The following is a 13640-nucleotide window of genomic DNA, read 5'->3' on the forward strand; positions in this document are numbered from 1 at the left end:
TCATTGACACGTTGTGAAACTTTGTTCACGAGAGTAGCTGAGGGGGCCGGGGTCTGTGGCTCGAACACATCGAGCGCCAAATCCGGAGAATATCTAGAATACGATGGATGCCTTTCTGCCTCAATTGAGGCTGAAATTTCTGAGGAAGAGGGGCTGCTCGTTTCGATACGTGCCCGTTTTGAAGATTTCAAAGGCTTCTGATGAAATGATTCTTCAAATTCCGCGTCATCTTCAGAGTCGTCCGTTATTTCTATCACTTGGGCTTTAGGGTTTAACCGCCTGTTCTTCTTATTGGCGCGGCGGTTGTACTTGTATTCTGCGAAAAGGTTACGCGGAAAATCATCTACAAATTTTTGGATTATGGGATCGAGTCGAGCACGATTTTTCCTGTAATGTTCATGCCATGAAGAAGCGGGATGCCGCTTCACCCATGCGAATTCAGGGTCGCCATCATCTCCCTGTCAATACTTTCAAAGAAGGAACCCTGCGTTTACATGCAGAGACATACCAGGCTTACGAGCTCGATGTACGATCCAATAGATAGTCTTCCTCCAGTCGAGGGATCTGGGAATCTTCTCGAGATAAACCAACATAGCAACCTAATTTCCTCGTCCGTAAACTCGTTACGCTTCCTATAGTTCTTAGTCTCAACCATTGATCACACCACAATGAGACAAGAAACACACCTGCTACCAGCAGGTCGGCCACCCATTGCGAGAGGTTCTGCGACTTTATGATTGAATTGCCCGGTGTTGACGCAGATATGAATGAATTTCATCGGCTCCACGACGACCAATCGAACGTTCTCATCCTTGCTCAGTGAATAGCGTAGCTGCAAGTCCCCGATTGACTTAATCTTTGTTTCGTCCACAAGGACGGTATCAGCGCCCGAAGGACTAGCAAGTACTTTCCCCCCATATGCCTTGGGATTGAAGTTAACATCGCTTCCAATGACCCAGTGATTCCACGTACTCTAATCTTAGAACTTAAATTACGTTGCCGAAATTGACTTTGAATACTGCTGTGAAGGAAGAAACCGATTGGTTTGTTGGGTCCATGTTCAAATAGTCGGTGTTCTACCATCCTAACCGATGGCAGGTAAGACGGTGAGGCGATGGTGAGATAGTGCGACGCGCCGTCCCCTGTTCAAAACGAAACACGTTGATCACATGTATGTCACAAAGAAGTCACAGTCAGATACTTCAGGAACAAACACTACGGCATATATAACTTATAGATCACCCGTAAGTACAACATTGGGAATAAATGGATCCTGCCACAACCGATGACCTACATAGAAAGGAAGCAACAAATTCTTCGAAAAAGAAAGAAAAATAACTTTAACGACTATCTCTCGCAGCCAAATCAGACGTCATAGATCTCAAAACGACTTTTTACCCTTCGTTTAAGATACCCAGACTGAAAGATAGACTCAGTTGACAGTTGACACCTGAAGACCGGAGATATGACACGTACAGGCAAGAGCAATAACAAGATACAAAGTGAGTAACCTGAAAGAGGAACTTCATTAGCTTGGATAAAAATATTGCCACCAATGACCCACATGACACCCTCCATGTAGTTCGATTTGCCATCCCTGAAATGATGAGATCAGACAAGCTATGAGGTCAAATTGTCACTCACTGAATCAAGGTGTTTGTGAGAATGACGGACACAAAGAAAGCCACAGTCTGGTCAAAATGTCAGATCCACAGGAGACACATAGCAAGTGAATGATCACCTCAAAGTTGGCGAAGTACAGTGTAAGGTTCTGGCCAGTACTGCAATAGAAATATTCAAAATTAGTGTTAATCGGGTACTTCCACACTTACATCCAACCAATAATCACGAGCAACGGAATGACGAAAGCAGCAATTTGCTATACAACTTGAGATATGGAAAGAATGAACAGATTCGGGAGAACTCACAATAGAACTTCCAATACAAATTCCAATTGTGATCTCCATCTTGTCTTTCATGGCCATCCAAACCGATGTTACGTGCTCAGCAGCATTGGCCTACAAGGACATAAGCGATGCATCACCAACCCCCGAGGATTCAACCTACTACTATCGGCAAGAGGATCAAACCAATGAACGTCTTGGGGATGTGGTATCGCTCAGCAGTTTCTTCAATGGAAGCCACCACTGCGTTGAGTTAGACGAGGAGTTTGATTACTTGTATTAAACGCTTACGGTAGTCAGCGCAGAAAGACGTTACAACTGTTACGACCAGGAGTCTGGACTACCATCAGCATGTGGGTTCATGATAAGAGAGTACTAACCCCAAAGCAGCAGAGAGAAGGTTCATCTTCACTGGTTCTCGCTCGCCTCGCTGAGCGAAACTTTCTCGCATTTCAGCCTCATCGGAAGTTTCATGGACACCTTCTGGGCGAGGCAGAGAAGGATCGTAGAGGAAAGCATGGGTCCTGAGCTGAGAAGCGGTAGCGTTGAGGGCGACAGTTGAGACACGAGGACGTATAAATTACCTGAAAGTAGATGTAGATAATGTAGACACCGAGCAGCAGTATAGATGTGCCGCGAGATATAATATTGAGCCCCCTTTGGTCTATTATGCTTCCTTCTCAGATGTGGTCCTGGGGAGGGAAAAAATATCCTACCCGAATCACCGACAGCTAGATTGTAAGCGGCAGGAAGTACGAGGGCTGAGTAATCGGTTCAGTCGGCATAATGTTGAAAAAGTGGAACAATCAAACTCACTGATACAGGCAAGTGTCATGAGCTGGTCAAAAAAATAATTTAAGCAAACACGACTCAATGGATGAACTATGGCCATACCGAACTCGACCTGAAAATGTAGACGTCAGTAGGAGCAATCCAAAATACGATTCGACATACGCTTGTGCAGCAGTAACTTGGAAGTTACACTCCGCTTTGTACACACCACCTTACGAAAGGTCATTAATCCTGCATAATTTACATGTCACAGTAGCGGCAAACCAGCAACGAAGGAACACCCAAGGACGAGCAAGATATTTGATAATATTGACCCCAGCATCTTTTCAAAAATTCAGTTGAGTCCAACAGATATCAAAAACGCGTACAGAGGTCTGAACGATCCGGATCTCGCCTAATTAATGCTTTAGAGATGTAAGCAGGTAATAATGCTAGATTTATCATACCCTGAATCAAAGCGGCGACGCCAACGATGATTTCGACCGCGTTCCCGAAAGACGCATTGAGGAGGCCAGCAAGGGTATCACCCAGGGAGTAAGACATTTGCTCAGTACATTCACCGAGAAGCTAGGTCGAGTTGAGTCCGCGGTAACTAACGTAAAACGCCACCGACTGGAATCGAACCTTGGCAAGAGGAACAATAGCAAGGAAACTAAAGCTGAATCGAAGAGCAGCGTCCCAGTTCAGGTAATGCGCGACAGCACTCAGAGGAACGAAAACAAGGAGAACATTAAGGTATGTGCCGAACACTAAGAATTTCAAGGAATCGGACCAGCCCGGTTCGTCATCCTTGCCTTTGAGAAACATTACGAATCGCCGGAACGGGGAAGAGCCCGTAGGATGGCCGTTAAGGAGCGGGGTGTCCTCTGTCGCAGGCATAGTGCAAGTGGCTGGGGTGCGAAAAGAACGAGAGAATAAGACTAAGACTTGACTATTTCGATTTCGACACAGCTATTACATATGCTGCTCTTTCCGAAGGCAGTGCAAAAATCCACGTGACGTCATGGAATGAAGGAAACACGTGGTATACTAAATCGGGAGCTCATCCACATTCTGGTCAAGCCGATCTGCCCGTCTCAAGTGTCCTTCTTCTCCATACTGAATGACCTTCCCTTTCCGCCCATCCCACTCAATTAGCGACACAGACGCATTGGGCAGCGACGCCAAGACCACCCCTTCGACCAGTCTTAAATCTCCAGTCCCCACCAAGTTTTTCACCAACGTGCCTAGAAACCCTCCATGTGAAACTGCCAGAATATTATACGGCTCTTCCCGCGGTACCATTGTGGCGGTGTATTCAACTATATTTTTTCTCCACCAGGTGAGAGTTCGTTTTGCGAACGCTGGTCCCGTCTCCATCGTGGACAATCTGCCGTCAAGTCTCGTTCCATACACTTGTCCTTCGAGATCGCCCATGAACTACACTTAATCAATATCGATACCTAGCCTTGAACGACTGTAAAAATCCAACGCACACGCTCTCGCAGATCCTCTTGTTCCTGCAAGGCTAGGCCAGGTTGTTCCCTTAAAATCGCAGCTGCCGTCTACGAACAGTCTAATTGTGGTTCTGACAGTCGTCTGTAGCGCTCACCTCTTTAGCTCTGCTCAGATCACTTGACAACGCAACATCAAACTTGATCACTCGGAGCACATCTGCTACACGGGCTGCCTGCTCTAGTCCTATCTTGTTTAACGGTATGTCAAGTTGTCCTTGGATAATTTTATCTCTGTTTCCGTCGGTTTCTCCATGGCGGACCAGATATACCCTTGCTTGGCTGGGCATTTACGTCAGTGGATAGAAATAAAGAAGCTTGATCCGCGCACCAGTATGATGTGTAATCGATGTAATTTATAACGTCAGAAACTCGCACCGCCGGCCAGTACTAGGACCCTGGAATATGCCTATAAGAGGCTAGGGGAGAAATCTGACAGATTTCAGTCATTTTTTGCCGGTAGGCCGGGTGCAAAACCGGACGAAAATGACACTCAGCCACGGAGGCCGGGTCCCCAGCACGGACAAAAGCTGGGGATTTGTAGGAAATTCTCGCGGGCCGGGGTCCGGGTTCGGATAACACCTGACCTGAGATCACGTGAATTACGTGGTTTACATAATAAAATTGCCTTTCGGGGATAAGGCTGGGGGAGATCCAGACAAAAACGCCCTTTTTTTCGGCTTTAAAGAAGGTATACCATGTCGTCCGGTTGACGACATTTTATTTTGGTTGCTCGGTTAGTGACCAAAGCAGGTCACCCGGTTGGTGACCAGTCACTCGGTTAGTGACATGACCGTGTGGGGCTAAGGTCTCACTCTCTCTGCCGTCCGACGGTCATCTTGTCTCTTGCATTTCTTTGTTTATATCGAATTTTCATTCCATCAAAGTCTTATTATGAGCCAGAATGCCTTCCAGTCATTCATCACGCCGAGCCAAACGGAAGCACAAGTCGGTGGGAATCACGCATCAACCAGTCACGGGGTCGGCTCAGGGTCTGATGAGTCGACTCTCCAGTCCACCGCGACTTACTCTGCTCCAGCGGTTGGACCTAGCCCAACCGACCACACCACCGGAGGCGAACGAGAAGACCTCGGACGAATTCGAAGAGATTATCTCTCCTGCGGTATCACTCACTCGGAATGTATCCTCCGAGGATATCGAGTTTTGCAAGGAGACCAAGCCCTCAGTGATGACGAAAAACTGGCCCACTTCTCCGAATTCCTCAAGTCCGTTGACAAGGGGAAAAGGACCGACTTATCTGAAGGAGCACGAGAAGGAGGAGATGTTCGGCGACTTGTCAGGCAACTCTTTGGCGATCAGGTTGGGATTGGTGACGAAAGAAGAGAAGGAGTGGCCAACGAAAACCAAAGAGGTGAAAGTTTGGGAGAGGACGATGAAAGGGAAGGAGAAGGAAAGGGAACCAAAAGAGTTAGGCCTCAGGACTTCCCCTGGTACGAGGACCCGAGGAAGGAATCACGACGTTTCACCGACGAGATGCGACAAACTCGTCTCATCCTCGAGCTCAATCAACGCAGCCTCGAGCTTGCCCAGCGAACCGCGCAGGGATCGTCAACAGGGCCACCTGACTCCCAGACTCCGAATGGGCAAACATTGTCCGGGGTCGACCAGTCAATCTCGACTCCATCTTCGCAGGTCTCCACCGTCCTAAACCTATGCCAACGCACTCTACGCACGTGGGAGGAGTCGAAGTCCTTGTTCAGGACATCGAGCCAGGCAAGCACATCGAAACGGCCGCTGACTGGTCCGCCGCTTGGAGAAGGGCCGTCAAAGCGACCGCGGTTGTCTTCCCCCATCGCCAGGAGGAGCTCTCGAGCTACGGTGAACATATCGAAAACCTTTTTGGGTCCATCGGAGTCACCCACCACTGGCGCGTCTTGTGTTACGACGAGGCCGTCAGAAATACTGTCAAGGGAGGTGAATCGTCCTCTTTGCTCGACGATTCAATCCAACGACGTCACGCTACCGCATTCCTTTCTTCGTTCGGGGTTGAAGCTGAATCAGGAGGCTCCAAGGCTGGAAAGAAAAGGGAAGGGGGTGTTTGTAGATGATTTAATAATGGGAAAGGGTGTCGGTTCGTCGGTTGTCAGTTCGCGCACATCTGCAGCGTCTGTCGAAGCCCCAAGCATGGACGAGTGGTCTGTCCTGACGCAAAGCAAAAATCTGGTGATAAGGCCTAAGTACCTTCGGTACAATCATTGGGATCTTGAAGGAGTTTCTCCCCCATCTGTTCTGTTATGGTCCAAATCAGCTGAACCTCTCCCAGATCCGCCTGAGTTACCAGATGACCATCCAATGTCCCTTACGCTTCGAAATCATCCAGATTTATTTCGTATCGTTACGCCCCTCAATGTTTCTAATTTTCGTCAATTGCTAATAAAATCAAACCACCCCAATTCCGCTTTTTATAATTCGGTTTGTAAAGGTTTTATAAACGGCTTCTGGCCATGGGCGAACATACAAGCAGAGGGCTTTCCACTGACGCATGATGAACCGGCCAAAGGGGTGCAAGAGAAAGAAAAGTTGGATTTTGTGAGAAGACAACGAGATGTGGAGATAGAGAAAGGTCGTTTTTCGAAGTCGTTTGGACGTGACCTCTTTCCGGGGATGTATTCCGTCCCGACTTTCGCTGTGCCGAAGGAGGGTTCGAAGAAGTTTCGTTTGGTGACGGATCAGAGTGCGGGTAGATTTCCTGTTAACGAAATGACGACAAGACACGAGGTGGCTTTTCCAATGGATAACCTAGTTCAGCTGGGTGATCAACTACTTCGTGCACATCGTAACCTTCGACCAGGCCAACACCTTACTTTATTCAAGAGTGACGTTGCGGAAGCGTACCGCCTCTTACCTGTTCACCCCTTTTGGCAGATGAAGCAGGTGAATACAGTTGATGGCTTGCGATATGTTGATAGAAACAACGTCTTCGGAGGCAGGCGATCAGGAGATCTTTTCATAGCGTTCATGTCGTTGGTCCTTTGGGTGGCGACATATGAATGGCGTATTCAAGGGCTGTGCAACTATGTGGATGACGTTTTTGGTGTGGAAATCTCAGGAGAAACATCTTGGTACCATCCTTATCGTCGTGACCTCCCGGTGAAGCAGGCTCTTCTGCTTGAATGTTGGGACGCGCTGGGGGTTCCTCATAAACCTGAAAAACAACTTTTTGGGGAAACCTTGACCATCATAGGTATCGAGATTGATGCAAATCGCCTTACTTTTACCATGCCACTTGACCGAAAGGAGGCCCTCCTAAAAGAACTGGACCGTTTCATTATTCGTCGAAAGAAAGGAGAGCAACGGAAGTCTTTTGTTCTGAAGGACTTCCAACGTCTTGCAGGATGGCTTAACTGGGCTTTCAATGTCTACCCTCTTCTCCGACCATGTCTTTCTCATCTTTATTCCAAAATTGGGGATCTTCATCGAAGCAAAGCTCCTGTCCATACGAATCGAGCAATCTCTCGGGAACTTGAGTGGGCGGAGAGTCATATAAAGTCTTCCCCAGGTGTAGTCTTGCTCAAACAATTGGATTGGTCGGTTCAAGAGGCTGACTATATCATTTTTTGTGATGCTTGCGAGTATGGGCTAGCTTTTTGGTATCCTTACCTTAATCTTGGGTTTTGGGGATATGCGCCAACAAACACCACAAACGACATTTATTTCAGAGAGGGTTTGGCAGTGGTGTCGGCATTGCGAGATGTCACTGAACGTCAACCAGGTTCTTCTGTTGTCATTTATACAGATAACCAATCCACATTTGACGTGTTCTCATCTCTACATGCTGATCCTGACCATAATTCCCTCCTCCTCTATGCCGCTGACCTTCAGATACACTACAATCTGAATCTCAGAGTTTTATGGACTCCAGGTCGCATCAATCACGTGGCTGATGCCCTGTCGCGTCACAAATTTGACCTCGCTGTCGCACTTGCTCCGCACATCCACCTCTCTTCTTTTAACCCACCACTTGATGCCATCTCGCATCCGTCTACGCGACCGTAAACCACTCTCGTATCCTGCCCTCCAGCAGCTACTTCGTACAGCTCTCCAAAACGTTTGGGACACTTCAACCCAACGAACATATGCTTCCCATCTCAAATCTTATTATTCCTTTGTCCATGCACATCACTTCGATGTTGAACCTAACGAAAACACACTTGCTTTGTACGTAGTGTATATGTGCCAGTATATAAAACCCTCCTCTGTCGAAACATATTTAACGGGCATCTGCCACAAACTTGCTCCCTCTTATCCCCAAGTCACTCGCTGGCGCACCTCTACACTAGTACAACAAGCATTACAAGGCTGCAAAAAACTCTACAATACACCCATCCATCGAAAACGTCCCTTATCCCTACAGGAAATTGTCACTATAGCAGATGTTTATCAAACGCGCTATCGTTTTGATGATTTCCTTTTCCTGTCGATGCTGCTCGTTGGCTTTTTCGCCTTACTTTGGCTGGGTGAAATGGTTTATCCCAATGACCATCGGCTCGACTCTCCCAGAAAAATGATTCAACGTTCTTCCCTATCTCTCACCAATAACAGCCTCCACTTTCTTTTACCCTATCACAAAGCAGATCGCTTCTACGAGGGAAACACTATCCTGATTCACTCTAATCCGACATCAGCTAACCCTGTGCAGGCCCATGGTTCACCCCCTCGTCGCAATTGGTTTTTAGCAAAGTTACGCTTGGTAGCTTCGGGAGATATTGGAGGTCACTCGCTCAGAGCTGGTGGTGCTACAACTTTAGCGGAACATGGCGTAGATTTGCACGTCATACAAGCAATGGGAAGGTGGTCTTCGGACACTTTCCGTAGTTATATACGACTCCACCCATCTCTTTTACATGCCTCTATTCAAAATCACACTCGCCGTTAACCTCTGCTGCTCCATCAACATCTCCATCATCAACTCTCTTCTATCCAAATAGGGTTATAGCCTGTACGCAGCGTAGGGTTCACTTGATGGCATATCGGACGGCTGAATTAGTCCAGGGGAGAGCTTAGCTGCCCCTGGGACGAACCGGCTATCCTCTTTTTTCCGCACGCTAGTATCATTGGTCGGCTTTAAAGATCTTGTGATCTTTACAGAAGGTCAATGTAAACAGTAGTAAGGTATACCATGTCGTCCGGTTGACGACATTTTATTTTGGTTGCTCGGTTAGTGACCAAAGCAGGTCACCCGGTTGGTGACCAGTCACTCGGTTAGTGACATGACCGTGTGGGGCTAAGGTCTCACTCTCTCTGCCGTCCGACGGTCATCTTGTCTCTTGCATTTCTTTGTTTACCCTCCCTCCCTTCCCTATTATTATATAGCCTGTACGCAGCGTAGGGTTCACTTGATGGCATATCGGACGGCTGAATTAGTCCAGGGGAGAGCTTAGCTGCCCCTGGGACGAACCGGCTATCCTCTTTTTTCCGCACGCTAGTATCATTGGCGGACGGACAAAAAACCCCAAAAATGGGCATTTCTGGCCCTAGCCTCTTATAGGGATATTCCAGGGTCCTCCAGTACTACTGTATAAGTACATCACGGAAGGAAGCGCTATGAAGGTTACGTAAAAATGCTTTAGGCCTTTCGGAGTGAAAGGTCACTCCGGGTCAATTGAGTATTTACCAGGAGCCATTGGGAAGTTAAAGTTCAGCACTGCAAGTCCATGGTGTACGCGCTAAGATTCAACTATTCAAAGGAGGATTACACGTTCACGAAAGTACAATACAATTGAATGGATCAGTATCTATGTTCCAAATTTGCATCTTATAATAAGGCTGCAACGGCGGTGCACAAGTTTTTGATACGATCCTCGAAGAAAACGGAAGGAAGAGCACGAAGACATTGGCTAACTTCTGAAGCCCGGGGTAGCAGCAATGCATTCCCAGATTTTTGAGCAATATACGCCTACACCATACATCGATTAGTCTAAGATTCAACCAAAATCTCGCTATCCACGTACCACATTGCCCAAAGCCGCAAGTGTGCGATACGCCGCTTCGGAATCGGTCGTCTCCGAGGCCAACAGCTACAGATAGATATTTTATGAGCGGCCTCGAGGAAGCATGCAACCTGGACATACCCCGAGTACTAATGTTATATATGTATCTTGGAGCGTTACATCAATGAATGCGTGAAGACTCGTACAAGAGATACTGTCGAAAAAGATCGATTGGACAGGAAGTTGCGGAAATTCGACCACGTACTTGAACAATATCGATGCAAATGCAACCCGTTGCGTTTTGTTCAGAAGTGTATACGGAAGTTGACCAAGGTTCTCAAGAATCTGATAGTGGTTCAAGAGTACTGAAACTTCGATAGAATACGTTATTCATTTGCACACCTGACCGATCCATGACACGTTCAATGTATCGTCTTCCTGAATGGCGTTTGCTGCAGTACGCAAAACAAGCAGCGTATTAATTTCGCGAGGCTTGGGCACCGGTGACGACCAGGGCGCAGTCCATTCTGATGCCTTGAACAGTGCTTCAACAAATTGCGTTTTAAGACCTGGGACACGAAGTGCATCAGGGGCTGAGATGACCAATAGCCTGCTGAGGTCAATCACTGCAAATCATTCGTGAAGAACTGTTCGTCGGAATTGGAAGATACAGATGCCGCACCAGGAAACACCTGTGAACTCGGCCAACTCTGAAGAAGCTGAATTACGGTCTCAATATGGTTGGACGTGGGAGCTTGTGACGGTCGTTGAGATGGCACCGCGTTAACTGAAGACAAGAACTCGAATATATCATTAACGATGGACATGCGATCGCCGGTAATAGCCAGTCCAGCAGTTGCCTGAATGAACAAAATGGATTCTCGTTGCAGTGAGGTTACCAAGTAAAAACTCACAGTAGTATTTTTCAACGTATCGTTGAACTGGAAGAGCTTTTGCTGCATAGCGGGTACATTGGCCTGCTTGAAACTAAGGCTATTTTTCTAGCATTTATTTTCAGCTATCGTCGAGCTCTTTAAGTCGTGACAACATACCATGGGTAATAAATTTACAACATCGATGGAAGTTGAAGATGCTGCCGCTGATGGGTTGTACCGTGACGCGCCAGTGAAAGGGTCCCCAGAAGGAGGCGCAGGTGCACTCGTTGATCCAGTACTACGATAACGAGAAGCACCTGTAAACGGATCCGCGTATTCCTGATTTCCTCTAGACTCATTCGAGCCAGAGCTGCGATACCTAGATGCACCTGGAAGGAAATTCTCAGTTTGGGTTCCCCATTGTAAAGTGTTGACAATAACCGGTGTACGGGTCCACATACTCCTCGCCTCCACCCAAGTTTACGCCGGAAGTATTCTTTTCGATGAATTGCACGACCTCATCGATGTATGACAGAGGCAGCTCATTAGCTTGAAGGAATCGTTGCGCTGCAGAGTAAGGATTTTCTGGTCTGAATTCAGCGACCATACGTGCGAGTATATTTGAGAAAGAGATAGCACCTGTGACGTTATAGGGTAGCTTGAGAGGAGGGACACCCTCTTGAATGTCGACATCAAACACGTAGTCATATTCTTTCCCTTGGTAAATTTGCTTTCTTCCAGATCCCACCGCATCGACAACATCACCTATCTTTTGCCACTGGTAGCTTGTGCTATCCCACTGTCGCGCGGATCAGAGTCACAATTTGTCATAATTAACTCAAACGCACTTGGTGAGCTTCGACCACATCCCCTCTTTTAATCATCTTGACTTCTCCCGGCTTTTTACCTGACAGTTGATGAGAATGGAGGTTTACCCAGATAGATACAACGTACCCGGGTTTGACAGTGCCTCCGGCCCAGGCAAGTCACTCTTCTTCACATCACCGACTTGTTGAGAGGGCAATGCCTGGGACGCGACTTTGGCTTCATACTCTTTGAGGTCCTGTTCCGAAGCCCATCTTTCCTCCGAGGCGCTAAAAATCCGAACGACACCATCGCTGCAACCACTGACAATATCGCCATTGGGCATGACAGACACAGCCCATACCGAGATAGCGGGATGGATGATGACTTGTGCACATTCATCACCTGAGAAAAATCAGAACTGCACAAATATGACTTCCTGACGAGCTCACCTTCCCAGATCCGGACAGAACGGTCTTCGCCTGCAGAGACTATATCGCCATTGGGTAATAGAGAGAGGCTATACACGAAAGAAGTATGGCCAGACATTGAATACACCGAATCTCCTTCTAGCGTCCAAACGCGGATTTCACTACAAGGGCTAAGAAAGTTACAAGCAAGTATCAAATCATGCCTCGTACCTATCATTGGAGCATGACGCAAACCCTATATCAGGGATCAACGCAAGGCCGCGTACGACATCTCGATGGCCTGTAAACGTCTGAGTGACCTTGTGCATCAGCCAGAGCTTGATAGTCTTGTCGGCAGAGGCTGAACTGGTTGCATCAATGGATCTGATTCATTGTGCTGGACAAGAAAACTTGCCAGTTAAGAAGCGTTCTTCATCAACTGCTTTCACGGCCCATACGGCCTGTTCATGACCTTTTAGATCGTACTTCAGCTGGAAGTTGATCCAAACTTTAGCTGTTCTGTCTATAGTCAATTAACGATGCGTGATGTATGATTGCCACTCACTTATCCCATGACCCCGAAATGATCGATCCTCCCTGTGTAACATCCAATGTACAAATATTCTCCGTATGACCGAGGAGACTATAAGTTGGTTCTTCTTTTGGAGAATCGAGAGAGAAGACATGGATTATGGCCTCTTGGCCGCCGGTCGCAACGTAACCTGTCAGAGCATGATATGTATCAGCAAATTTCGATAGAGCTTTGATACGCCTGGCAAAATCGACCTTTCGTTGAGTCTGATGTAGGGGGCAGATAAGTTATCGCATTGACGTAACGTGAACCAGGCCGAAAGATTGTCGATGGCGAGAACTGGTTGTCCTCAGATTTCTGCCATGCAATAGCAGTTGTGTCACGCGAGGCAGACAGGACGAGGTCGTTACGAGGTGTGCTCAACGCGCGCACCTAAAAAGGTGTGAGCAGCCAGCGACCATGAGAGAGCTCAAACCAACATCTGAGGAGTGCGCAGTCAATGTAGCGGATAACTTGTAAGGCATCGAAGAATGATGATGAACGCGGTAAGACGGCAGATGAAGTCACCATCCAGGATGGGTTACGCGCTTACACACGGACTTCGGAAACACCTGAGAGTTAACACCGGCTGCCTCAAAGTCAAATTCAAGCCAGATTGAAATGATATAATACGCGTCATCATATGTATTTCACAATATGTATGCCCCACTAACGAGCCCAATGACTGTGATGCAGCCAATGGGAGATACGGAGGTATAGACTATGCCATGCACCATTAATTCATCTCCTGCGAGGGCCTCTTCAGCACAAATCACCAGTCATGGCAGCTCCTAGTGACGGTCAAGATGAATGAGGGGATTGGAATGCACGAGTCCCCCA

At 47.5% G+C, this 13640-nt stretch overlaps 4 protein-coding genes across 4 annotated transcripts; 1 reads left to right on the forward strand and 3 right to left on the reverse strand.

Moving 5' to 3' along the window:
• Positions 1-1403: 1403 nt before the first annotated feature.
• Positions 1404-3611, reverse strand: AGABI2DRAFT_190328 (hypothetical protein). The gene is made up of 19 exons (XM_006457873.1): positions 3321-3611; positions 3143-3263; positions 3065-3090; positions 2961-3018; positions 2859-2907; positions 2799-2808; positions 2721-2742; positions 2621-2665; positions 2489-2568; positions 2285-2433; positions 2196-2239; positions 2068-2147; positions 1929-2018; positions 1833-1879; positions 1742-1781; positions 1645-1691; positions 1565-1597; positions 1477-1511; positions 1404-1419 (listed from the first exon to the last, which is right to left on the reverse strand). The coding sequence occupies exons 1-19, from the start codon at positions 3573-3575 to the stop codon at positions 1406-1408; spliced, it is 1245 nt and encodes a 414-aa protein (XP_006457936.1). The 5' UTR covers positions 3576-3611; the 3' UTR covers positions 1404-1405.
• A 114-nt stretch (positions 3612-3725) lies between these two features.
• On the reverse strand, positions 3726-4479 carry AGABI2DRAFT_148454 (hypothetical protein; the record flags this gene model as incomplete). The annotated part of the gene is made up of 3 exons (XM_006457874.1): positions 3726-4115; positions 4172-4240; positions 4288-4479. The coding sequence occupies 3 exons, from the start codon at positions 4477-4479 to the stop codon at positions 3726-3728; spliced, it is 651 nt and encodes a 216-aa protein (XP_006457937.1).
• Positions 4480-5683: 1204 nt separating this feature from the next.
• On the forward strand, positions 5684-8433 carry AGABI2DRAFT_199027 (hypothetical protein; the record flags this gene model as incomplete). The annotated part of the gene is made up of 1 exon (XM_006457875.1): positions 5684-8433. The coding sequence occupies one exon, from the start codon at positions 5684-5686 to the stop codon at positions 8204-8206; it is 2523 nt and encodes an 840-aa protein (XP_006457938.1). The 3' UTR covers positions 8207-8433.
• Positions 8434-9965: 1532 nt separating this feature from the next.
• Positions 9966-13285, reverse strand: AGABI2DRAFT_64631 (hypothetical protein; the record flags this gene model as incomplete). The annotated part of the gene is made up of 18 exons (XM_006457876.1): positions 9966-10106; positions 10162-10227; positions 10282-10354; positions 10406-10485; positions 10543-10766; positions 10823-11000; positions 11055-11141; positions 11193-11404; positions 11457-11600; positions 11655-11814; positions 11864-11922; positions 11970-12224; positions 12272-12453; positions 12503-12613; positions 12641-12748; positions 12795-12951; positions 13016-13193; positions 13241-13285. The coding sequence occupies 18 exons, from the start codon at positions 13283-13285 to the stop codon at positions 9966-9968; spliced, it is 2460 nt and encodes an 819-aa protein (XP_006457939.1).
• Positions 13286-13640: the final 355 nt, after the last annotated feature.

The sequence above is a fragment of the Agaricus bisporus genome (assembly GCF_000300575.1).
Source record: "Agaricus bisporus var. bisporus H97 unplaced genomic scaffold AGABI2scaffold_2, whole genome shotgun sequence".
NCBI lineage: Eukaryota > Fungi > Basidiomycota > Agaricomycetes > Agaricales > Agaricaceae > Agaricus > Agaricus bisporus.